This window comes from Cucumis melo, chromosome 6, assembly GCF_025177605.1.
Source record: "Cucumis melo cultivar AY chromosome 6, USDA_Cmelo_AY_1.0, whole genome shotgun sequence".
NCBI classification, from domain to species: domain Eukaryota; kingdom Viridiplantae; phylum Streptophyta; class Magnoliopsida; order Cucurbitales; family Cucurbitaceae; genus Cucumis; species Cucumis melo.
The window spans coordinates 4,118,307-4,143,373 of NC_066862.1; the positions used below are offsets into that span (position 1 = coordinate 4,118,307).

At 35.1% G+C, this 25,067-nt stretch overlaps 7 protein-coding genes across 12 annotated transcripts; 5 read left to right on the top strand and 2 right to left on the bottom strand.

Moving 5' to 3' along the window:
• The first annotated feature begins 928 nt into the window (after positions 1–928).
• LOC103483704 (uncharacterized) lies at positions 929–2,023 on the top strand. Its single transcript, XM_008440442.3, has one exon. It carries the CDS (start codon positions 1,200–1,202, stop codon positions 1,923–1,925), a length of 726 nt encoding a protein of 241 aa, XP_008438664.1. The 5' UTR covers positions 929–1,199; the 3' UTR covers positions 1,926–2,023.
• A 2,317-nt stretch (positions 2,024–4,340) lies between these two features.
• On the bottom strand, positions 4,341–9,753 carry LOC103483705 (uncharacterized). Of its 5 annotated transcripts, XM_008440443.3 has the most exons (7): positions 9,546–9,753; positions 9,372–9,440; positions 8,839–8,961; positions 8,338–8,731; positions 6,221–6,789; positions 6,055–6,121; positions 4,341–5,696 (listed from the first exon to the last, which is right to left on the bottom strand). In XM_008440443.3, the coding sequence occupies exons 3-7, from the start codon at positions 8,857–8,859 to the stop codon at positions 5,263–5,265; spliced, it is 1,485 nt and encodes a 494-aa protein (XP_008438665.1). In that variant the 5' UTR covers positions 8,860–8,961; positions 9,372–9,440; positions 9,546–9,753; the 3' UTR covers positions 4,341–5,262. The 5 variants fall into 5 exon arrangements, with proteins under 5 accessions (XP_008438665.1, XP_008438667.1, XP_008438666.1 ...); XM_008440445.3 differs by lacking the exon at positions 8,839–8,961; XM_008440444.3 differs by lacking the exon at positions 8,839–8,961 and having other exon boundaries at positions 8,338–8,787.
• Positions 9,754–10,648: 895 nt separating this feature from the next.
• On the bottom strand, positions 10,649–11,322 carry LOC103483709 (uncharacterized). The gene is made up of 3 exons (XM_008440452.3): positions 11,124–11,322; positions 10,938–11,029; positions 10,649–10,850 (listed from the first exon to the last, which is right to left on the bottom strand). Exons 1-3 carry the CDS (start codon positions 11,320–11,322, stop codon positions 10,797–10,799), a joined length of 345 nt encoding a protein of 114 aa, XP_008438674.1. The 3' UTR covers positions 10,649–10,796.
• Positions 11,323–11,681: 359 nt separating this feature from the next.
• Positions 11,682–13,889, top strand: LOC103483708 (pentatricopeptide repeat-containing protein At4g14850). The gene is made up of 2 exons (XM_008440449.3): positions 11,682–13,267; positions 13,655–13,889. The coding sequence occupies exons 1-2, from the start codon at positions 11,682–11,684 to the stop codon at positions 13,887–13,889; spliced, it is 1,821 nt and encodes a 606-aa protein (XP_008438671.1).
• Positions 13,791–16,922, top strand: LOC103483707 (late embryogenesis abundant protein D-34). Of its 2 annotated transcripts, none has more exons than XM_008440447.3 (4): positions 13,791–13,940; positions 14,612–14,956; positions 15,540–15,821; positions 16,320–16,922. In XM_008440447.3, the coding sequence occupies exons 1-4, from the start codon at positions 13,896–13,898 to the stop codon at positions 16,593–16,595; spliced, it is 948 nt and encodes a 315-aa protein (XP_008438669.1). In that variant the 5' UTR covers positions 13,791–13,895; the 3' UTR covers positions 16,596–16,922. The 2 variants fall into 2 exon arrangements, with proteins under 2 accessions (XP_008438669.1, XP_050942063.1); XM_051086106.1 differs by having other exon boundaries at positions 15,552–15,821.
• Positions 16,923–18,827: 1,905 nt separating this feature from the next.
• LOC103483710 (transcription repressor OFP12-like) lies at positions 18,828–20,726 on the top strand. Its single transcript, XM_008440455.2, has 2 exons — positions 18,828–19,655; positions 20,228–20,726. The coding sequence occupies exon 1, from the start codon at positions 18,905–18,907 to the stop codon at positions 19,520–19,522; it is 618 nt and encodes a 205-aa protein (XP_008438677.1). The 5' UTR covers positions 18,828–18,904; the 3' UTR covers positions 19,523–19,655; positions 20,228–20,726.
• Positions 20,727–24,099: 3,373 nt separating this feature from the next.
• Positions 24,100–24,822, top strand: LOC103483711 (preprotein translocase subunit SECE1). The gene has a single exon (XM_008440456.3). It carries the CDS (start codon positions 24,163–24,165, stop codon positions 24,703–24,705), a length of 543 nt encoding a protein of 180 aa, XP_008438678.1. The 5' UTR covers positions 24,100–24,162; the 3' UTR covers positions 24,706–24,822.
• Positions 24,823–25,067: the final 245 nt, after the last annotated feature.

A 25,067-nucleotide genomic window follows, 5' to 3' on the forward strand; every position in this document is an offset into this window, starting at 1 on the left:
GTTAAATTGTTTCAACTTAAAAAATATAGAGTTTAGAGTGTTACCGACTAAAGTTTAAAGATTAAAGAGCAATTTTATGAAAACTCGAGTATAAAAAAAAGCTCTTTAACCAGCCATCTACGAAATATATCAAAGAAATATCACGGATGTAGGGACAATATCAACTCATTTAAGATAGGAGAAACGTTTGTGTTAATTTAAATAGTTTCGTGGACATTGCATTTTTATTTTCACAATGCAATAACATTTTTTCAATATCGAGACAATTTCATTCAAGTTTGAGTCTCTTGTGCCTCTCTCTATATATTATTAAATAGAATTTTAATCATTTAAGGTTATGATATCGTACTTAAAAGAAAACAAAATAGCTATTATACTATCACATCTAACAACTTAATAGAAGCAAACATGATAATAATTCAAACGGTATAAAGTGTGTATCGTCAATCAATATGTCAAAACTTCGAATCTCTCCTTCAGTATATTATTGAATTAGATAAAATAAAAAACATTTATCCAGTGGAGACTTGTTATTTCTAGTCTAAAAGTTACATCTTTTTAATCCATAAATATTCTTTACTTAATAACTTGATTCATGTATTTTAAACTTTTTGTAACTATTTGATTTCTACGATGAAAATTGTATCTAATATGTAAACAAAAATAATAACAAAACGAATATAATTCCATTTCTTGATCTTATTAATTTTATCCATTTTTCCTTTTAGAAAAATAACTCGATCTAGTCGATAAGAACAGAGCTCTGCCAAGAGTTTACTTAGGGTTTCATCCTAATTCCACGAAAATAATAATAATAAATTAACAAGACCGACTTTGTAATTTCATGAAAAATAAAGGTTGAATATAGAAATAAAATAATAATTATGAATATTATATTTATCATTTAGGGAAAAAAAAAAGAAAAAAAGAAAAAAGAAAACTACTTTCCCTTCCTTCTTATTTATCCACTAAGCGATTCTTCCTCCTTTGGTGTTTGCTCTCACGGCTCTTTCTTCATCCTCTCCCTCCAATCAATAATGCCTTTCTCCGATTCAATTTCTTAATTCTCTCAAATCCCTCATTCAATTAATTTCCCTTTTCAGTCTCCATTTTCGAAGATTAGGGTTCTCATCCGATTCCTGTTTCTGTTTTGTTTGTTTCTTTGTTTGTTTACACAAACCAATTCCTTTGATTCCTTTATGATTTCCCATTTCCGTCCTCTGAATTCCAATCCCATCAAGATTTCAATTCCTTTTGAAATTCGTCCATCGTTTTTCACTAGAGCATCTTCGTTTTCCCTATTGATTTGGGTTCTAACCCTTGTTTTTGTTGTTGTTGTTGTTGGTGTTTCTCCCGCCCCTTCAAAATCTATTGCAACTTTGAAGAACGAGTTCGAAATCAACTCCACCACCGTCATGAAGGTCCACCCATTGCCGAGGAAGCGCAATATCGCCGTTCGGAATAACCCCACTTCGAGAAACTCTCTTGAAGATCAATCCCCTTTGAACAATCACAAGAAACTCAGGCGGTTACCACATATCTTCAGTCGCGTCCTTGAACTTCCGTTTCGATCTGATGCGGATGTTTTGGTAGAGGAAAATACAGATTGTTTCCGATTCATTGCTGTAACTGATGGTAACATTAGCGATGGAGTTAGAGCTCATGCTGTGGAAATCCATCCTGGGGTTATTAAGATCGTTGTTCGTGAAAATGAATCGTTGGAAATGGCAATAGATGAACTTGAATTGGATATGTGGAGGTTTCGACTACCGGAGACGACACGACCGGAGCTTGCAAGTGCGGCGTTTGTTGATGGAGAGCTTATTGTCACTGTTCCAAAAGGGAATGATGAAGAGAATTCTGATGATGGTGGAGGAGATATCTTCAGAGATGAAATGGAAGGTCGACTTGTTCTTGTACAGTAAATTGAATCCTTTCTCTCTTTTTTCTTTTTGGTTTTTGTACTAACTGTTGGAAATTTCGTTGTTCATCATTATATAATGTTGTTCCAGATTTCCTATTAGTTTCCCATTGTTGAATTCGTTGATCCATTAGTTTAAAAGAAACTTAGAAAGAAAAACAAAATCGCTTTTTATCTGAATCATATCCATTCAAACATAAAAACTTGATAACATAATACTCAATTCTGAAGCATTGATCCTTTTTCTAATGGTAATCTGCTTTAGGAAGTTTCTGGTACTTTGTGTATGCAATTTGAAGTTTGAACTCTTCTTTTCTCCCCAAATCATTACAACTACGGGTGTGCTCTGGTTGGTCACAGTCGTTTTCGACCAAACCATCGCCAAACCGACTAGTCAGTTCAATCGTTTCTCTGTAGTCGATCTCGCGTATCTAACATGCTGGCTCCTACTTGCATATGTTATCTGTTATGTTCTTAAACCGTCACCAGTCCCCATTATTTTCTTAAAATAGAATCTATATTTCAAATATGGAATTTCTCCTTTTAGGCTAAGGTTGATATCAGAATCGTCATCTGTTAAGCTTGAATGAAAAACTTGGATAGTTTTCCATATCTCTCCCTTTTGCTTTCATTTCTTAATTGCTAATATACAGTTCTGAGATTTTGATTGTGAATGTATTTCTTGAATGGTTTAGCCATTTTGTAAAAATCATTTTCTTTTCTTCTTTTTTTTTTTTTTTCTCTTTGAGGTGTACCTTAAACACTTGTCCTTCTCTGTGGTTTGGAAAGAATTGCTTCTCTCTTTGTCCATTTATGGGTCCTATGTGTGGCCATATGCTTCCTTACTTTATGTATTTAAAACATATAATGTGGCACTTTTCATGCTACCCAAAACATAAAATAAAACCTTATTTTATGCCTTATTTTCCTCACATCTGCCACGTTTTAGTTGCCAAATTCTTGTTCCTAAATCCTAATTGCTTTGCCTATTCTCATTCCTTAGATTTCTTCCTTTTTTTCCTTTTCGTGGTTGACTTGTTCGAGCAATACCTACCTTCTCATTATCTTTGATAATCTTTTTTAATCTTTCCTATGGGTCATGTTTGGTGTTGATTTATTCTAGCTGCTCCTGATTCATTTTCTTTTGGCCAACATGGGTGGAGAAATTCGAACATCTAATATATTGATCAAATGATGCATGTCTAAACTCAGTGAAATGTGCTTTTAGATTGGTAGTAAGACACAACTCTTTCTCCTTATAAACAAGAAATATAACGATAAATATCGGGTCCTAGTATATTCTGCAATAAGTCCTAGTATATTCTGCAATAAGTCAATGATATGAAATTCCTTTATTGGATTTTTGGTTGCTTATGCGCTCTTCTGTTCAACTCATGAGAGCTATCAATCCAGGTAGTAGTTTGTATATTGAAGATTTAAAGTATAATTTCAAACCAATTGTTTGGTTATTGATCCCACTTGTATATGCTTACAAATTACGGTGTAATCTTATCGTTGAATTTTCACAACATAAATTTTCGATTGAAATACAAATCTATGAAATGATTACATTATTATGACACTTCTGCACAGTTTGACTCCCTTTTGAAAATAGATTATTGTGAAATTAGAGAAATATGACTTGCTTTGACATAATGTATAGATTATATATATATATTATATATGTAAAAAGAAAATACAATGAAGTTGAAATCCATGTAGATGACCATGTGAAACAAGCATTCATCCGGACTTCCATCATTTTATTGGCTTTTCGACGTGGAATGATTGCATCAAAGTGGCCTACAGCTACAATCCTCTCTCATTATAATGACTAATTATTATGATGTAAAATGTTGGTTTAACGTAAAAGTAAATCCCTTTTTCTACCACTCAAAATAAATATAAAAATTGGTAATAAGAGAAAGAAGAAAAGAAAAATGTTCTTTCGGGGGAGAGTTTTTAGAACTGTATAGTCTGATTGGGTTTTCGGATTTAAGAACATTTTAGTATAAGAGGTGGACTTCACAAGTTCGTATTTACACACCATGAAATCATAGCAACACAATCTCATATATTTAGATTATACAAATCTAATTTGAGAACCAAACAGAAACACACCATTGAATATCTTGGCAAAGCCCACTTATCTTATGATGATCATTTTCCGTTATGAATAAAAATGGGAAGAGATTTAGATTTGTTCTATATGAACATAGTATGATCCAATAACCAAGTTCATCTCTTCATTCTTTATTTGGTAGCACAACACTAGAAGTCCAGATTTCCCCGGCTCTGTATTTGGTTTAGTTTTAGTTTATCAAATTTAAGCAACATTAGGGACTTCACATGCAAGGAAGAGGGAGAGAGAAACGCCAAGAACAAATCCATTTTCGATTAAACGGCTAAAAAGATGAAGTTGACAAGTTAATAACATCCAAAACTTGCATTATCACTACGGTCTCAAAGAGAAAGTACAAAATACATTCGTAAGGATAGTAAAGCCAGGATGACAAAGAAAGGAGCCGACCTTTTTTGTCGTGAACACAATCACACGTCAACAGTAGGTGCAACAATCATCTTCATCATCATCATCCTGATAAAGAAAATGGCGGTTTCATCACATTCCACGAAGCTTCCTTTCTATGTAACAAGTGGGATTGTGTCTTCTTCTTTTTGTGGGGGGTTTCAAATATGTTCTGATATCAGCAAAATGTAATCAACAGAAAGCACCTCTATTCTGCATGTAGTTATAAGAAATCTGAACCAGACTGGATCCCCTACTACTAAGCTCCACAGAAGTCGTGGAAAGCAATCCATCAAGCAACCAATGGGAACGTGGAAGTTTATTTGAGAAAAGTTTTAATGTTCTCAAGAATTCAAAATATAAATAATCGTTTCCTTAGAGAGCTGAAGAGGCAAAGATTTAAGTATATATCTTCAAATAATGCTCGTTTCTAGCTCTCATTTGCTAATACATTCAATGTATAAGTAACAAAGATAACAAATAGGAGTAAGCTGACAGTTTGGTCAGTAGAGTATAAAATCCATGGTGTTGACAATTTGATATGAAGGCCTACCGTGAAAACTCGTTGCAGAGGGTTAGTTTCCAGTGGACCAAAATTTCTCTACTCTACATTCCTTCTGGCAACTCCACAACGGTATAGGCTCAGTGTTTTGCTTTCTGAATCCAGCTATCCTCAAAAACCGAGTAAAACGTCGATATCATACACTCAGCCTCGTGTGAAGCCATATAATACACAGTAAAAACTACAAAAACTCACATAAGGGCTAAATGAATCAACAAAGTTCAGTGAAATTTTGTGAAACATCGTATTTGTTCAATCCCGTTTCTCTATTTCAACATCCAAATCGAAGTCCTCCTTGAGGATATCTTTCGGAGTCATTCCAAATCCATCAGCAACCTTTTCCATTCTCTTCAGTCTCTTTACTTCTCGTTTTATTTGGTCCACTCTGTTTGATACGGCATTTTGTCCCGTTGATGGTGTTTGATGTCTGAGTTCAGTTTGCTCCTTTTCAAGTTGCTGGAAGAGATTATGTAGATAATTTTTATGTAATAGAAGCTTTTCTTCAGCTAAATTATACTCGAACTCTTGTGATCTTTTCAGTCCATGCAAAACCTGATCAATTTCGTCTTCAAGTTTAAGGGACTCGATCCAATGATCAAAAGGAGTTGACATAGTCCATTCTGAGCTTATAATGGAGCCCGAAGTTTCATGAGAACTTTCTGTAGAATCAGCAGTATCAGGTGCATCTGTGCATAAAATACAAAATCATTCCTTTTTCTTGTTTTGAGAGTATACTTATCATTCTCTTAACGAGCAAGAGTACGAAACTTTGACGGTGTAAATGGCTGTTGAACATACTAAATATTTGGCTGGTTTAACCACTTTAGAGACATTGTTCCTAAGACAAATGTGTTAGAGTATGTAGAATAATCAGACCCTATATTCAAATGATGAAATCTTTCTCCATAGTTATCAATGGTGGGATTTGACGAAAAAATAATTACTAGTGCAATTAGCTGAGACCCTGATGGATGGTATTACAATTTCTCGTGCTTATACTGTCGTGAGAACTTATCCATGCTATTGGATTTGAAGAAAAATTACCAGTGCAATTTGCTGAGCTATCTTCCTCCATCTTCCAAATCTCTTCCAAGCAATTCCCAGTTTTAATCTGAAGCAAGCATTCAAAGTCAAATAGTATGGCAAAGTTCCCAGAGCAGCATAGGATATTGCAAAATCGTTTAGTATTTGTAGAAAATACCAGTTTTACCTTTTCAATGCTCAGTTCAATGTGTCTTAACAACTCCTTTGCTCTCATTTTGTGCGAACCACGCAAAATACATAAACCAAGGTTTAAGATCTCCTCAACATCATCTCGACAGTCAGCTGATTGGCATGACTGCAAAAAATTTTCTACATGTGATACCAAATCCGTTCTGGCATCACAACGTCGACAATAATACTCAGCATCCAGTCCAATGCTTCCTCCAACTGTCCCAGCCGTATACGATTTAAGACCACATTTTATATGAGCATGATGTCCACAAATATATCCATCACCCACCACTTCTTTACATTTTATGTAGCTATAACTTTCCGTGGTCGTGTCTATAATCTTGCAGCAAAGTATACAGCAGCAATCACGGCAAAACCGAGGTTCACTGCAGCAAATACCACAAGACATGGATTTGGATGAAGATGGATTTTCAGAAACAGATAAACTAGAACAGTTCTTATTTCCAGCCTTGCAACCCACTCTATCATTCTGGGACTCAGATGCAGAGCATTCTTCTATCTTTTTTGAGGGTAAAGGGCATGGAATTTGTTTTACTCGAATACCTAAATAAGATCAACTGTTAATTAAGGATCTCTAAAAATAATAGAATGATTACTATGAAAGCAATAAAAAAGGTTACCCAATGAAAAAAAATACGATGTGACCTAACAAGCACATACACACATGCTGATTTTATATTAATGAAAAAGAAGTAATTGTGTACAACGATGCTTTTGACAACATAACAGTAGAACTTCAATGAGTCCCACTGAGGTCCAGCCACTTAGTTGGTTTCATCTAAACTTCAAAAATTTCAGAATCCGGAGACAGAGTCCTAATCTGTAAACCTTGTTAGCCACTGGCCCAACAAAAATGAAAAGGCCAACGAATAGGGTCTAAGTTCTGATAAGTAAGGAAGGGAAAGACAATAAAATCAGAGACACGGGAACTAAACTGGAACTAAACTGGAACGAAAATACTAGGTGCTATGATCCAATCCAAAGTATTTATCTTGTATATGAGAGTGTATCTGTATCATGTATAGACTACCTGTAACAAGAAATTTAAATCTAATGCAACATAAATTCAATATAACATAATCATCAGATACTTTTCATTTAAGCCAACCATTTCAACATTAGGAATATTTCAGCTTAAATAGGCATTTCATTTCAACCAACAGAAGTCATCTCAGATACAAGAGGCTAGACGAGAATGGTATAACTGAGATAAATAATAAAGTTAGTGGAGCTACAAAAGCCAAGGGCCTATTAGGTATAGAATTTGAAAACAAAAATTTGAATATAAAGGATTTGATGAAAACATAGTCGTATTTTATGTTTTTAGATATGTGTTCGGTGACGGATTCAAAAATTAGATTCAGTTTTAAAAAATGTTCAAATGTGTTCCATACTATATATTCATAAATCATACATCTAGTCTTACTTATCCACTAAGATTAGTTGATAAAAAAACTATTACTAATTTATTATGAATATAATTTAGGGTTAAAAGTTGGCTAAATTGCAAGTTTAGTCTCTATTGTTGGGAGAAAGTTAAAGTTTAGTCTATAAATTGATAAAACTCGATATAGTCTTTACTATTTGACAGCCATCATAGATAGTCTCTACGAGGGAGACTATTTTCTATGATTTTATTAAACCAAAAGGGCTAAATTCTTTCCTTTTAAAACCATAGGGATAAAATTTGTAATGTAACCTAAAAAGTTATATAATTATTATTGTGCATTAGTATATAATTTATAATACATTACATAGTACATATTATATTAAAAAAATGAATTGAGTTTATAACATGACATATTGTATTTCTAAATATTTTTATGTATTTAATATAATACTCCTCAAAACGTAAAATTCAAATTCTGGATACAAAGAAAACAAAAATAAAGAGTTGGTTTCAAAAATTAGACTCTTTGGATCATAGAATCCAAAAACAGTTTTTAGAAACAAAATCCGGATTGTTCACCAAGTGCATATCTATTGAACTCAGTGAATATGAAAATATATAACATAATCCAAATTCTGCCAAACAAACTCTAAATTTTTGGTATGAGATGAGAAGAGAGTGATTGAATTTATTAAGCTAACCTTGGGCTAAAGATGACTTTTTTGCTGGTATCTTCCAACTGAATGAAGCAAAAAAAGCATCAAGGTCTGCATTAGGGAACTCTGACTGGATATATCTTTCAACTGAAAGCTTGCTTGCAAAACTATGTCCTTTACGAGCTGAATTTTCGGACGCGCTAATACCACGAGGAGAATAAAGGTACCTATCCAGAAAATGGCCAGTTATAGCAACTCTCTTCCCCACCCTCCAACTCCAGATATCACCAGGATTGGGCCAATTTTCTGGAGCATATGGCAAGCCCTCCCCAGATTCATCTTGAGCAACTGGCCTAAGTATCAGCTCATTTTTATTCACCCCAAGTGAACAGCCATTTGTATCCTCAAGAACTTCTGTCTTCACAGGATCCCCCGCCATCTAAAATGGTAGACAAACCAACGAACCTATAAACATAGGCAATACATTTTTTTCCCCTAGAAATATAAACATAGGCATTGCTGTTAATATCCATTATTAGAAACTACCAACTGATGAGGCAAAACCATACAGATAGCTCCCAACTCTCACGATCAAGTTCCACGATAAACAGAAGATATTAGGAGGGGTGGAGAGAACGAAAGGAAAAGAAAGTTGTAGGAATATGATACCTGGGAATTGGAAGACAGTGTTTGACAGGTAAATGAAATTTATAAAATAATACCTTACAAGATCTGGTTATATTTTTACAAAACAATTTAACTCATACAGTTTTCATTAAATTTATTGACAATATATATTTAATAGATTAGTTCACACTTCAAAATTATTAATTTTTTATAACAAATGAATACATATAGTATCTAACTTGAAATTAATTATTTCTAATCCCATTTATTGGTGCAACCCAATCAATGTTCATTAGTAATTTGCAGGTGCTACCGATTTCCAACAATGACCAAGAAACATAAGAAATGAGAAATACGAAACAACCAAACCGGCCCTAAATAGTCTAACTACCCCTAGTTCTCCTATAAGGGATTTGCTAAGTAACGAAGATCGAACATATCAAAAACCTCACTTCGAAGAATTTAACAAGACATTCAACGAACTTTAGGGTTTGGTCTGTCTAGTAGTGTGGTGAGATAATCTGCAAAAAAACGGAGGAAAGTAAGGAAATGAAAGACAGAAATGGGTGAAGCGGGAAGTGAATCAAGATTGAAATGTAAGAGAATCATTAGGAAAGAGTGCTTACATTGTAGAGAAAGACTAAAGAAATGAGAAAGTAGAGAGATTAAGGAGATGAAATTTTTCGCGGGAATGAGAAAAATGAAGAAGGAGAAGAAGAAGAAGAAGGAACGAACGAACACCGAAGCGGAGTAAAAAGGTTCCACGCCGCACAACGGGAAGGCTTTGATGGACCGCCGAGGTACTGGACCGGATAGCCCAATACCGATAGGTCCAACCGATCAATGGTCCGTTTTATTTATTATCTTTCTAAATATTTCTCTTCGTTAAAATACTATTGTAAAGTCCGTTCAATCCTAATTTTTATATTATCGATTTTCTAATAACTATTCAAAATAAATCTTAAATTTAACCTTTTAAAATCTTTTTGAAATTTATTAAATAATAGTAAATAGGTTTTTGAGTTTTGAAATTTTTTGTCACGATATTCAATTTCAACATAACTTATTAGATAAATCAGTAATTACTATGTCAAACATCGATAATTAGGGAATTATTGAACTTAAATGGAAGAATAGAAAGGAGCTTATATTAATTTTTTTAGAATAAAGTATTGCTAGGTTTGATATCCTTTCAACAAATTAACAACATTTGTAGCTAGAGTTGTATATTTCATTATAGGTAGCTCCGTAATCGTTCAAATCTCTACCTGAATACGAATCATATCAATATTAGAGTTGTCCTACTATTCTCCAAACTTACAACTAGGTCGTAAGACCGGATGAGTGAAGGATTTTAGAGAGATGAGAATTGGAGGAGTGTAAAAGATTTGGGTTAAGTGTCATCGTCATGAGCCTAAAACTACCTATCATTTCTAAGCTTTCAAATAGGAACGATATTCATGTTTTTTACCTAATCTTGATTAGACCCATAAGCAGAACATGAACACCGTAAAATTCAAATTTACAAATACACCAATATTATTTATACTAACATTGAAGGTCGATGTAATAGTTAACAAACTAAGTAATTTGTCGAATTCAAAGTCTAGGGAGGTGATTAATTCTTACAAACCAAAAAATTCAAAAAAAACAATGGGATCAAAATTTAAGAATTTTGACCCTATAATTTTAGTGATTATGGACTAAAAAGATGTAAATAAAATACAAATACTGAGAATTGATTTTGTATGGTAACCATTCATATAAGATTTCAAATCTTCAAGTTCAGGGCAATGGCAGCAACTACAATTCTATCTGCTTTCAACCCATGGCAACAAATATGGTGATGGTTTGATTCGATTCTACATTTTTTTTTTCTAACGACTTCCCACCAAATTTTCCTCGTATATCATCATCAATTGTTCTGCTACCTGCTTGAATTTTCATAAAAAAAGAGAAAACATCAAAATTTTCTGTTAAATTCATAGTAATCTCGATGTAGTGTAAGGAATGTTTACCTGTTCGATGCTGCCGTCTTCAATCTCGGTGTTGAAGGAGAGCAATAGAGTTTCATGGAGCAAATTTTCCAGATCTTCCACGTATAAAGGAGCTGCATTAATGGAAGCAAAAACGCATACATCAAGAAATTATTGCAGAAGGTTGTTTGAATGGCGGATGATGATTTAAAGAAGAAGGATAATAACGTTTGGAATAAGAGAACCAAGAGAAGACATCTGAGACGAGATTCAGTGATTTTTGGTGAGAGTCGCGACCTCCCCATTGATTTTCAATGGCCATTTGAAGGCCGTCCCACCGTGAAAACACTGATGAAATGGCCATTTGGAGGCTGGAGACAGATCCCGCCTTGTAATTGGTTGAGGTTAATCCATCAATTGGCTCCATGGATGAACCTCAGAGTTCCGTCTTCGTTTTTGCTCTCCCTCTTCCGAAACCTCGAAATCTTCTTTTTCCTTTGTGTCTCCTAACTGAGTTATCAGAGAATGAGAGAGAGCGGTCGGTTGGATTCAGTAATTAATGGCAGAATTGGGCGGAGAGAAAATCGGAGATGTGTTTTGAGAGAGAGGCGGAGAGACATCCATGCTCTTATTTTAATAAATATATATTCAAATAATAGAGCTCAATTCCATGGTTTTTCGAGTTCCCGCCAAATTCAACTGAATCGAAGTAACTTCGTAGAAGAAGATTATTTGTTTCTTCTTCGTTCTGATCTATACAGATAATGATCTTTGCGATATTCAACCATGCCGTTTCTCTCGAAAAACTCGCTCGCTTCAGTGGTCGAATTGGCCGTATCGGTTCGTTCTTCTCTTCTTGGCCGAGCCGCCCACGCCCAAATTCTCAAAACCCTAAAAACCCCTTTTCCAGCTTTCCTCTACAACCACCTCGTGAACATGTACGCTAAACTTGACCATCTTAACTCGGCCAAACTCATCCTTGAACTTGCCCCTTGCCGCTCCGTTGTTACTTGGACTGCCCTCATTGCCGGTTCAGTCCAAAACGGCTGTTTTGTTTCCGCTCTGCTTCACTTCTCCGACATGCTAAGTGACTGTGTTCGACCCAATGACTTCACTTTCCCTTGCGTTCTCAAAGCCTCCACTGGCCTTCGCATGGATATGACAGGCAAACAGCTACATGCACTTGCGGTCAAAGAGGGATTAATAAACGATGTCTTCGTCGGGTGCAGTGTCTTCGACATGTACAGCAAATTGGGGTTTCTTAATGACGCATACAAGCTGTTTGATGAAATGCCTCAAAGAAACCTCGAGACGTGGAATGCGTATATAACCAATTCTGTGCTCCATGGACGACCTGAAGACTCTGCCATTGCATTTATTGAGCTACTTCGGGTCGGTGAGAAGCCAGATTCCATAACATTTTGTGCTTTTTTGAATGCGTGTTCAGACAAACTAGGCTTGGGGCCTGGGTGTCAGCTTCATGGGTTCGTTATTCGAAGTGGGTATGGACAGAATGTCTCTGTTTCAAATGGGTTGATTGATTTTTATGGGAAATGTGGGGAGGTTGAATGTTCTGAGATGGTTTTTGATAGAATGGGAGAGCGGAACAGCGTATCTTGGTCCTCTTTGATAGCTGCTTACGTTCAAAACAACGAGGAAGAGAAGGCTTCCTGCTTATTCTTGCGAGCAAGGAAAGAAGATATCGAACCAACTGATTTTATGGTATCAAGTGTGCTTTGTGCCTGCGCTGGTCTTTCAGAAATCGAGTTTGGAAGGTCAGTTCAAGCACTAGCCGTCAAGGCTTGTGTAGAGCAGAACATCTTTGTTGCAAGTGCACTGGTTGACATGTATGGAAAATGTGGCAGTATTGATAACGCTGTGCAAGCCTTCAACGCGATGCCAGAGAGGAACTTGGTGTCTTGGAATGCATTGTTGGGCGGATATGCGCACCAAGGACATGCAAACAAGGCTGTGGCATTGCTCGAGGAGATGACATCGGCGGCAGGCATTGTGCCAAGCTATGTTAGTTTGATCTGTGCACTATCAGCTTGCAGTAGAGCAGGAGATTTGAAGACGGGGATGAAAATTTTTGAGTCCATGAAAGAAAGGTACGGTGTGGAACCAGGGCCAGAGCATTATGCTTGCTTGGTAGATTTGCTTGGACGTGCTGGAATGGTGGAATGTGCTTATGATTTTATAAAGAGGATGCCATTTCCTCCTACAATCTCAATCTGGGGTGCTCTGTTGGGGGCTTGCCGAATGCATGGGAAGCCAGAGTTGGGGAAGTTGGCCGCTGAGAAGCTGTTTGAACTCGATCCAAAAGACTCCGGAAATCACGTTGTTCTGTCTAATATGTTTGCTGCAACCGGAAGGTAACGCGATTTCAAATTTCACTACTCTTATATTCATATCTACATTCTAAAGTTAGCTCATTACTCGTGATCTCTTTCATCAATATCAATTAGAAAACAATGACTTTATAACAATTTAAATTGATAGATCATTGTTTACTTTAACATTTTATTCGTATTCTACTGCTATTCGTTCGGTGAGTTAAAATTCAACTTAAAATCCGGTAGGTAACTACTGAATTATCAGATTTCCTACATTGAAGTTTAAAGACAAACTTCTTACTTTGATACTAAATAAAATCACCACTAAATCTTGAACTACTGAATTGTGATATACTTAATCTTTAACATTCTTCAAGACTTCGATTTCTCAAATTCTACGGTAAATTGATTGGGAGGTGAATTCAGGTGGGAAGAAGCGACTGTCGTACGAAATGAGATGAAAGAGGTAGGGATCAAAAAAGGAGCTGGGTTCAGTTGGATAACAGTAGACAGTAGAATTCATATATTTCAAGCGAAAGACAAGAGCCATGAGAAGGACCCTGAAATTCAGAACATGCTGGGAAAGCTGAGAAAGGAGATGCAGGATGCTGCTGGTTGCATTGCAGACCCCAATTATGCTCTTTTCGAAGTGTCGAATTAACCAGATATGGCTGCCACCACAAGTGCAATGCTCTTGCCGTCATTTGTGCAGGTATTAAAACTTATCTCTGGTGAGCAATCAAGAATTAGCGTTATTATTTGTTTTTCTCGAGATTATTTGAACAGTCACTACTTTCCCCCTCCGTATATTCTCAAATTATCTCATTGTAAACTGTAATTGTTAAAATTCTAAACTTCCAATCCTCTCTACCTGATTATTTTCCAAGTTTCTTAATTTTTTCCCTCCTTTGTCGTTTCCTACGCAGATTAACCATCAAGTAACCGAATAATACAAACTAGATTGACAAACAAAGTTTAAAGTAATATCATCACGTAAATTCATTGCAAATAAGCACATCCAACCCAAAAGCTTATAAGTTTGACAAAATTTCCAAATCATTCTCTTAGATATGATAATACTTTTCTCCAGTACCTATAAATTTTCAGAAACTGCCATCTGTAATCAAAACTCAGCCAAGTGTCAAGCAAACCGAACTCCCTTCTCCTCAGTGGATTTCTCAAGCTTTCCCCGCTAACCATCTGTACATTAAATCATCAAATCACCCTCCTTCTTCTCTACATTCAACACTTGTCCCAACACAACTAATCCTACACCCACCTTTTCCACTCACCAATCTCTTCAAATAACGAATAGCAAAATTTAGCTCCGTCGTAGAAGAAACCTCATTTGGTTTTCGATCTTGTGTTGAAATCATGAGTCAGGAACAACCACGCAGGGACGAACAACTGCAGCAGCCTCGTCAGAACGACGATGAGCAGCTGGAAACCATCAAATACGGTGACGTTTTCAACGTCTCGGGCGACCTGGCCGCGAACCCCATCGCACCTGAGGATGCTCGCATGATGGCCAGTGCTGAAACGAGGGTGTTGGGGCAAATGCATGAAGCTGGTCCGGCCGATGTCATGCGAGCCGCCGCCGCTCATAATGTTCAAGTTGGAGTTCTTAGTAGCCGTGATATTAGCGATGTTGCTAAAAATCAAGGCATTAACATTAGCGAGACCGATGTTCCGGGAGCCCGCGTCGTCTCTGAATGCGTTGCCGGGCAGGTCCCCCATCTTCTCCCATCGTTTCATCTGTTTTTTTTTCCTCTCTGTATTATTCCTTGAAAATTTTCTGGTCGTATTTTAGAACATTTAAATTTGATTTTTCTAGTGGGTGACATTTTTCCCTATAGATTTTCAGTAGTACGAAATAACTTGAAAAAATGCCTTTTTCCTTTTAGGATGAAAAAATGTCTAATTCTTGGAGTTAGAAATTTCTTTATTTTGTTATCTTCTAAATTTACTTTAATTGAGTATTTTATTGCGTGAGTTTGTTAACGAATTTTAACTTTCATTTAGTTGTGAGGACTAAATTGGAAGCCAAAGGGTCTAATCATTAGAAACACGGAATTTAGTCGATTTTTTTAATAGCCACATACCCCTAAAATTGGTCAGAAATTGTAGTTTCATCTTAATTTGGAGAAGGAAAATGCTTAGGATGTCCGCCCCATTCTTTTGCGTCGGCTTTCTTCTTTTTTCTTCAAGTCTTTTTTAAATATTTGAGTTTATTCTTTTGTACGTTAACAAAAAGATGGGTGAAGTCTATGAGGCGTCCTAGATTCAATATTTCATTTATTTAACTTTTCAGGTTGTTGGGCAGTATTTGGACACGACAACGGCGAGCGGGGTAGAGATGCCGGAGCAGGATGTTATCACGATCGGACAAGCTTTGGAAGCGGCATGTCAAATAATAGGAAACAAGCCGGTGGAACAGAGTGATGCTGCAGCAATTCACGCCGCAGAGGTCTGTGCAACTGGCAACAACGCCATGAACCCAGGTGGGCTTGGCGCCACTGCCCAAGCGGCAGCAATTTTCAATGCCGCAATGGATCGAGATGAGGACAAGATCAAGCTCAACTATGTCCTAACGGTATTAGAACTTCATATCTAAACTGTGCCCTATGACATTCTATTCTATACTTGATGAAATTCACAAGGGAGAAGAGACCACATCTTTTTTTACTTTTTAATTAAATAAGTCGTTAGCTGATTGGTTTTGGGATTTGAATCATCTTTATCTAATAAGAACTATTTTATTAGTTTTAACTACAAGAATATATAGCTTTTCTTACGACAAGAATATGGGGATTTGAACTTCTAGTTGAACTCCTTGAAGTCGTCCTAATACAAGCACGCTAATACCACTTCGCTTAATTTGGCAGAATTACATTTAGCAGCTAGCATTGCCAGCTGCTAACAAACTCTCGCTTTTTCTCGACTAACTAATATACGAGACTTTTATTCAACATATGTCGGTTTCTCTAATTGAGCAGTAGCAGATTTCACTAGACTTTTACCAATATATAGCTTAGATATTTTCTTTACAAAAACAAATCCAATTGTACTTCACCCTTTTCAACCTGAACAGGGCGCAACTGAAAAACTGGCGACAGACAAGGTAGTGAGCCGTCAGGATGTGGAGGGGGTGGTGAGCGCGGAGCTGAGGAACAATCCAAGCATGACAACACACCCAGGTGGGGTAGCAGCCTCCATCTCCGCCGCTGCAAGACTGAATGAGGGCAATACAGAGAGGGTGGTGAGCGCAGATCTGAGGAACAATCCAAACCTGACGACACACCCAGATGGGTTGGCAGCCTCCATCACCGCCACCGCGGGTCTGAACGAGGATGGCGCAGGTATATGAAAAAGTAACAGCAGCTTTAACCGAGAGTTTTGAGGGAATGTTTAGGTATATGAAAAAGTAAACAGCAACTTAAGTGAGAATTCTGAGTGAATGTTTTGGAAATGAAGTGTGTTGGTTTGATCAGGAATTTTGTTTTCCTGATGAATACCGTTATATTTGTGCCTTTGTAAACAGAACTTTTCTTTTTCTTTCGCTAGTTTTTTGAAATCGAGAGGTAAATAAGAAGAGGAGGGGGAAGAACCAGCTGTTTGATTTCAGAATATGTTGACTGTTCGCTGTGTAGTCAGGTTTTTTGTTTTTATTTCAAAAGGATTGAGAAAGTGTTCATGGATTGGTCTTTTCTCTTTCTCTGCAGGTTCTATTTCAAATTGGTTTAGTTACTCTTGTTTTCTTTTCATTTTTTAGAATTGGTTAATTTCTTTTTACAAAGGGGAAAAATGTTTTTATAGTGTAAACTCCTGAGTTCAATTTTTACCCATATGAATTTTACCCATCTTATAGAAACATTTGAATTTGAGTTTGTAGATAAGAACTTTCACCCCATCTTTTTTTAAAATAAATAGATTTATCTGAAAAGGTGAAAAAGGGAAACAGAATTTAATTATACGTTGGGTTTAAAGATTTTAAATTTGGTAACGTTTTCAAATACAATTGTTTCCTTCTACAGAAAAGTGCTATCTGTTCTTTTTCTAAATAAGAAATGTATTAAATATCAGTCAAACAAATATTGTATGAACACTGAAGTTGTCATTATTTCAATGAAAGTTTGATGCAAGTATCTTGATAAAGTGGTAAAATATGGGTAAGAAAAATAATTAAAAGATAAATTCAAATTATTGCATGATTTTGCGATTAATTTTAAAGGAATAATTTTGTTGTGTTTTTAAATTAAATTAGTGATATTTTGATTTTACGAATGTTATTTTTATTAACCATAGTATTTATAAAACTTATGGAGATGTTCATTACCAATTTACCATATTAGTCACTAGTAACGGTTGACTAAATTGAGTAAATATTTTGTCTTCGTACGTTTACCTCACCAACGGACATGAATTACTGTTTTAGGATTGGGAAAAATTTACATTTTGAATAAACATAAACTAATTTTCAAAAAGGATTACAATAACAATATAATATTCAAATGACAAACCTAAAGAAAGAAAAAGAGAAAACACGAGTGGTTTGAGTTTTGTAATACAAATTTTAATCTCTCTCTTTCTCACATGTTTTCCGTTATGCTTTAACACTTCTTTGATTTTTAATAATTTTAATTTTATTTAAATTTTTTATATAATCACTTAAAGTTGATTTATTTATTGTCTGAGGTATGTTGGGTTCGGTGTTCTTTGATGAGCAAGTGTGTACTGGATTTATTGATTTGGAAATAAATTAAAGATACTAATGTTGTCGTTATATACATTTTAAGAACGTGTAATTGGTTTGCAGACTTGACAATGGGTAATATATCTAAGTAATTCCTCTTTTGGAATATAGTTGGATTCTCTCTTTTCTCGATTAATTAGGTTATCTACAAAAGCTTTGACCGTTTGAAGTATAACAAATCTGTTTTCTAGAAAAACTAAAAGTTTGACTATAGTAAATAGATTCAATTTGGTCAACGTGGTTTATTTTCGTTTTTTTGAACCTTAAGAAGTAAAATGAATATTTTTTGTTCAAAAGAAAAATATAATATCGTCTTAATATAAAATCAAAATCTTACCTTTGATCAAACGTTGAGTCTTTGTTTCTTCTAAACTTAGTAATCTATACTTGATTGATATGCATACGATCTTTTCCATATTTTATAATGCAACCTATATAAAAAGAATTACTAACAAATTTGAACAATATGTTCAATATGGTAATAATCCTATAACAAAATAAAAGAAATATGAACAAAGATTCGTAACTCCATCACCATTTGTAGATTCGAAACTCATCCAATTGTTTACGACATAAGATTAATAAATAATGTAACCTAAAGTTTTAAAGAGTATGAAATAGTAGATTAACCCAAAAAGAAAGAAAAAGATATTACATATGCCAACATTTATTTCTACTTTTGCATGTTTCCTTAGGTCTTCCAAAACTTTGATACATTTGATCATTTAATTTACTTTCTTTGCATTTTTAATTTTCTTACTTTTTGGTTTGGTTCTGGTGACCTTTTTTTGAGGCCCCCACTCTTCCCTTTTTGAAAAACCTTATAATAATCTCTCTCTCTCTCTCTCTCTCTCTCTCAGCAATTCCCACTCTCCACTCTCTCTCTCTCTCTCTCTCTCTCTCTCTCTCTCAACAAAAAAAAAATGTCATCTTTGAAGAAGAGTAATTTCCACCTCTGGTTCTCAAAGCTCCGCTGCTTTCCGGCCACCGTGAAACCCTCATCGCCGCCGAAAACGCCCAACAAGAAACCATCTCCCATTACCCACTTGGAAAACTCCGACTATTCTTCTACTTCCACCGCTGCTGACGACGGTTTCTTCTCCGACGAGTCCACTTCCGATTCCGACGCCATCGTCCCTGACTTCTCCGCTGCCGTCGCTTCCCACCGGTTCTTCTTCTCCTCCCCTGGCTGCTCCAACTCTATTTTTGACTCCTCTCCCGACACTCACCACAGCGCCGCCGTTTCCGCCGCCGTACACGGCGGCGTAGAAGTTCGGAAGGTTTCAATGGACCCATTTGTGGATTTTAGAGCGTCAATGCAGGAGATGGTCGAAGCGAGAGATCGGCCGGTGGACGTCCGGCGAGATTGGGAGTATCTGCAGGATCTTCTTCTTTGTTATCTTCGAATCAACCCCGTTGATACTCATAAGTTTATATTAAGAGCTTTCTCCGACCTCGTTGTTTATTTGCTGGAATGCTCGCCGGAGTCATTCTCCGACCGCCGTCTTCGGCCGCACAATATCAACTCAAACAGCTGGTAATTGGTGCATAATGACAACAATATATCATATCAATATTTCAACGACATATTTTTTCTACCCTACACCAATTATTTCTCCTCCCGGCCTTCTGATGTGCGTACTTTTTATTCAAGAGTTCATGATCGGCGTATGGGTAAGTATTTTCTCTCGCTTCTTATACGTTGAAATGCCTTCAACTTGTGATCGATCCGTAGCTTCGAACAATAAGTATGGAGCTTCCATTTACACCAATACTTAAGAGAATATGTACTGTATAAACACTCTAACTCTATAAAACCACCTTCTTTCAGTTTTTTTTTGAAATTCTTTCATAAGTGTGAATGTAAATAAGGCATTGTTAGTAAAAACTTTTCACTTTCACCATATTGGACAAACATGAATTCTTTTCTCAAAATCAGTAAGCATCATAGGTAATTAACCATATATATATATCTGAAGAAAATTGCTATGTTTTCCATCTTTTTCAACGTTGATTTCTCAATATATCATTCAAAACAGTGTGTTTTATCTCAAGGAATAGGATGTTTTGTTCAAAAGGGATGAAAACAAACAAATAAATTATATATATCTCATAAGAACCAAAATAAAAGCAAAGGAAAATGATATCATAATGATATAGTAGGTTATAATTGTATTTTCTTTTATATATTCTACTAATTTATAAAAAATGATTTTTTTTTTTTTTTGTTCATATTTTCTTTGCAGGGGGAGAAAAAGGCATATAGTAGTTGGCGAAAAAGGGGATTGGAATGTTTGTTGTAAGAAAGGCAAAAACAAAATTGTGGGTTTTCTCGATGATCATCTAACACACACACACTCACTCACAAAAATCAAAAGAATCAAAGCCAAAGCCAAAGCCAAAGCGTGGTGTATGTGCAAAAAAAGAGACGGAGAATATAATATAAATATATTGTGTTTGTTTACTGTTTGGTTGGTGGAAGAGAAAATGAAGGAAAGTAAAAGGAAAAAGAAAAAGAAAAATAAAGTTTTTTTTTTTCTTCTTGGGTACATAATTGCTGACAAAAGAAGGCAGAAGAAAGAGGGTTGGTTTTATTGTCCTTCGAGAGAAGAAAAAAGAAGAGTTGAGGAGTGGTCCTATAAGGTTATATGTTTGGTGATGACATTAATGTTTGTAATTTAATGTGTTTTGCAGTCTGTATCATCAAACAAGCCTAACTGCTCATAACACACACAACCTTTATTTCTTCTTTCATTTTGTATTTGGGTGTGTGGAGAGGAAAATTGGTGAAGATATCAACCATCTTTTGCGTAACCAAAAGAAGCATTTTTTGAATCTTATATGTCTGTGTATATTGTGCTTTATGCATCAGTTATCTTTTTCCGTACTAAAACATGGCTACAGTTGTAATGATGCCATCAAAATTGATCAATTATAAGTTTGAAGGTTAAATTTTTTACAACTAAAAACTCTGCAACTATCACCATATTTTCAAAAGAGTGTCCTTTTACAATCTACGTTATGTTTATTTGACATGTAAGAGGTGGTTTGACTTGAAGATTGAATAATGGAAGATTTTGATTTAGTTTGCAATTGATTTGAGTGATGTTATTTGGAGTTAAATGAATGACCCACCTGTCTTGTTACTTAATGTGGATTGGTTTATTTAATGAATATTGGTTCAAATGTTTTTTTTGTTGTTCTGGAAAAGTAGGTTGGGGGATTTAACTCAAAATAGCAAAGTATATTCATAGTGATGGATAGATGCATCTTCTTTATGTTCAAGATGATATTTAAAAATAAAATTGTTACCAAATTATTCCCTATTTTCATATTATCTTATTCTCAATTGTAAAATTTTTTCTTTTTCTAACAATAAAATTTAAGATACATTCTTTTTTTCGACTTGATAACTTATTTCCACACAATAAACAAGAAACTAATCTACTAAGGAAGGGAAGTTGGTTATAGAATCTACAAGACTAATTCACAAGTGCTATTTTTGTTATTAGAATAGGATGAGAAAAAATTAGATGAAGAAAAATTGTCCCAATTTCCCATAGTTATGGGCAATTGGGATGGGAATCCACAAAAGTAAAAAAGAAGAAGCCTACGCCATAAAATAAATATTCACTAAATGGACCAAATTTTTTATACTGAAAGCAATTTTTCTACAAGCACAAGCACATGAGTGGACTCCACACTACTTTTAGATAATCACCTTGTATCAACGATGATTAACGTATAGAGCTATATGAAATTTTCTTCAATATTATGCATGCATATAGTTAGATTAAAAAATTTCACTCTCGTAGTACTATTAATTTCGAAGACACCATAACAATCTTTCTTCCACACATGCACAAAATTAAGGCTTCAACGTCGATATCTATTCTCGCTTTCGAATTATCTAAGATCACGAAAAGGTAAATAAAGTAAAAGAACATAAGAAAAATGAGTTTCTGCTACTAACTTTAGGTAGAAGTTTATAGGATCTCAATTTGGACACATAAAAATTGGTAAAGAACAAGGAGTATTTGCACACACACACCCACTGCCCTTTAATAATTTCTAATTTTCTATATTTCCAAAGGAGATTCTATCTCCTTTTTAGTATACCAAAGTTCACTTTAATGCTTTTCATTTCGCAAAGTTCAAAAGTATAAATCATTTTCCAATGGGAAAAAAAAGGTCTGCCTATACATTATTTCTAGAAGCTAGAAAGTTGTTTTTAATTATACCCTCGAAAACTTATTTATATTCTATCCAATTAGTTAGTAGGTTTGCTATTAAAAAAAAAACCATATCATATAGTATAAATTAAAGTAGAATTTTAGGATGCAAAGACTTTACTTATAACATAATCAAAATTAATCTTAACTACAAATATAAAATACTCATCAAAGTCTTTGTCATGTCAAGTTTATAGCTCGTAGAACTATTTAGAAAATATATCAAGATTTTAGATTATATCAATGATACATTGATAGACTTTTATCAATAACACTAATAGACATTAATTAAAATCTATTAATGTATGTTTGTAATATATTTAAAATTTTTGTATATTTTATAAATATTCTAGTTCATTTTACAATATTTGAAATGACGTAATTTAAAATACACGCGGATAAAAGACTTAACAAGGTCTATAATTTCAAGATCAAGTGTTTTTTTTTCTTGTCTTGCCTTTATGCACAATCTTCTAAGACAAATCATAAAAATCACTCCAACAGTGTAGTGATAGTTGTAATTATATTCTCAAATTTTCAATTGTGCAATATTTAAAACGACGTAATTTAAAATACATGTGGATAAAAGACTTAATAAGGTGTATAATTTCAAGATCAAGTTTTTTTTTTAAGACAAATCATAAAAATCACTCGAACGGTGTAGTGATAGTTATAATTATACTCTCAAACTTTCAATTGTGAATAATGAATCATCAAACTTATATGGAAGTGTTAAAACTGAATTTTTATACGAATTGTGACAATCGTTTAAGTTTGAGAGTTAAAGTTTTATCATTTTCAAATGTAATTTTTACAAATTATTATAAGTTTGACGGTCGAATTAAGATTTAATCTTTTGCGTTTGAAACTTGTTTTTACAATTGTCATTCTCTATTGAAATAATGGTCATCCAAAATGTGGCAAACCCATTCACACACTATATACATAAAGCTAAATAACGGGAAAGAGAGAGAGGGGGATTTAAAGGAGTTTTGTTTTGATATGAGTAAAAAGGGGACAAAGAGAGATTCCAAGAGGGCATCTAAAAGGAAAAAAGGACATTCTTTTAGTATTTCTATGCATATATTTTTTGTATTAAGTATGATCCCCAAGATACGTTGGTATACGCATTTGGTCTTGTTTTAACTATACCATTTTCATTTCCTCTCTCAATTATTTAAGGTTTTATTTGGATTATGTGTTGGAATTATTCTCATGTAATCACCATATTTTACTCTATGCTGTTGGGATTTATATATGCATATTTATATCATTTAATTTTTAAATTTGGTGGCTCAATACCTCACTCTCTCAACTTCATTCATCTCAAGATACAGTGAGCTTTTGCCAATTTGGCAAGTAGCTAGGGAAATAATAAAGGTGTATATACATACATATATATAATTTTCCCCACTCTTTCTCTACGGAAAAAAAAAAAAAAAAACTAATTTACACTCCTAAATTCTAAACTTTAGAAATTGTATCGATTAAAACTCCAACCCAATAGTTATAACAATTTAACCCATAAATTTTCCATTTTAGATCTTTTGTTTTGTTGATGGTCCTAATATTTTTCAATTTTGTTATGAATTTGTTAAACCTATAAGTTGTCCATCTGTTTAACCACTTGAAAAAAGTGAATCTGATAGAGGCAAAACTCAGAAAACACAAAACATATATCAATTACATACTAAACCTAAAGCCTTCTTTTTAAAATAATAATAAAACATTATTCTTCCTGGGGAGCATGGTGAATAACCTCCCAAATTCTCATGGGTTAGGCCCAAGTAAAAATGTTTGGGCTTTTCTACATTCGGCCCACACAGAACCCAACGATCGTGAAGGATAATGTGGGCCACAAACAAAGCCCTAGCTATCCCAAGCTCTGACTACTGTCAAGTTCAACGGATTTATCCAATCTGATTCTCCACCGCTCACCGACAGGGAAAATGGCCGTTCCGATTTCCCTGAAATTTCCGACGGTTCCATCCACTTTAACCAACAGAACCGCCTCCTTGTTCGTACCACTACTACGGCAGAGCTCCACTCATCATTCTCATCCTCACTCACAACACACGATCAGACTTCCAACGATTAGATCCAACAGAAACATTAAGTTCTCCGCCGTCAATGCCGTGCAGGAAAGCCAAGAGAATACAGAATCCGACGGGGTGGAGGTTCAAGCAGGGCCACCAACGGAGGAGCCGAAAACGGCCGACCAATCAGCAGAATCCGGCGCGAATTTGGGCGCCGAAATTCAGGAGGCTTTGAAGCAGCGAAAGGTGGAGAAAGAAGGGGACCTGATCGGCGGAGTGGCGGAGGAGATTAAAGAGATTGAATGGCCGGCGTTTCGAAAGGTTTTGGGCACGACGGGGGTAGTGATCGGCGTTATTGCTGGCTCTAGCGTCGTTCTGCTCACTGTGAATGCCTTATTGGCAGAGCTGTCTGATCGAGTTTTCGCCGGAAAAGGAGTTCAGGATTTCTTTAGTTGAAAGTTCGATTTTTTTCCTTGAGATGTAAACTTTGTAACTTAAATCTAATGGCATCTATGGAAGAAACTGGATTGTAATTTGCGTTAAGAAGGAAGAATCCATTGCAGCATAATCAAACTAAGTGAAATTTGAAGAGAGTATTCTAAAACTTAAAACTTCCTCTATTGAACTGAATGTTGTTAAAACAAAATTTCATACAAACAGGCTTATAACAGTTCATAGAAGAGATAGATTCCCACGGATTCTGATGTTGTCCATATCATCAAAATCTGAATCACAATAATCAAATGGGTGATAAGAAGTATCTATTTTCGACATCATAAACAATGGCGATATCTGAGGCTTGGATGAACCGTTTGAAA

Excerpts from the sequence above, each read along its gene's own strand:
- LOC103483704 (XM_008440442.3), top strand. The coding sequence starts at position 1,200 with ATGATTTCCCATTTCCGTCCTCTGAATTCCAATCCCATCAAGATTTCA.
- LOC103483705 (XM_008440443.3), bottom strand. The coding sequence starts at position 8,859 with ATGGTTTTGCCTCATCAGTTG. Across the intron at positions 8,732-8,838 it reads TGGTTTTGCCTCATCAGTTG|ATGGCGGGGGATCCTGTGAA; the intron begins GTAGTTTCTAAT and ends CTACCATTTTAG. Across the intron at positions 5,697-6,054 it reads TAGCTCAGCAAATTGCACTG|ATGCACCTGATACTGCTGAT; the intron begins GTAATTTTTCTT and ends TTTTATGCACAG.
- LOC103483709 (XM_008440452.3), bottom strand. The coding sequence starts at position 11,322 with ATGGAGCCAATTGATGGATTAACCTCAACCAATTACAAGGCGGGATCT. Across the intron at positions 11,030-11,123 it reads TTGGTTCTCTTATTCCAAAC|CTCCTTTATACGTGGAAGAT; the intron begins GTTATTATCCTT and ends CCATTAATGCAG. Across the intron at positions 10,851-10,937 it reads AAGACGGCAGCATCGAACAG|GTAGCAGAACAATTGATGAT; the intron begins GTAAACATTCCT and ends AAATTCAAGCAG.
- LOC103483708 (XM_008440449.3), top strand. The coding sequence starts at position 11,682 with ATGCCGTTTCTCTCGAAAAACTCGCTCGCTTCAGTGGTCGAATTGGCC. Across the intron at positions 13,268-13,654 it reads ATGTTTGCTGCAACCGGAAG|GTGGGAAGAAGCGACTGTCG; the intron begins GTAACGCGATTT and ends AGGTGAATTCAG.
- LOC103483707 (XM_008440447.3), top strand. The coding sequence starts at position 13,896 with ATGGCTGCCACCACAAGTGCAATGCTCTTGCCGTCATTTGTGCAG. Across the intron at positions 13,941-14,611 it reads TCTTGCCGTCATTTGTGCAG|GAACAACCACGCAGGGACGA; the intron begins GTATTAAAACTT and ends ATCATGAGTCAG. Across the intron at positions 15,822-16,319 it reads AGCTCAACTATGTCCTAACG|GGCGCAACTGAAAAACTGGC; the intron begins GTATTAGAACTT and ends CAACCTGAACAG.
- LOC103483710 (XM_008440455.2), top strand. The coding sequence starts at position 18,905 with ATGTCATCTTTGAAGAAGAGTAATTTCCACCTCTGGTTCTCAAAGCTC.
- LOC103483711 (XM_008440456.3), top strand. The coding sequence starts at position 24,163 with ATGGCCGTTCCGATTTCCCTGAAATTTCCGACGGTTCCATCCACTTTA.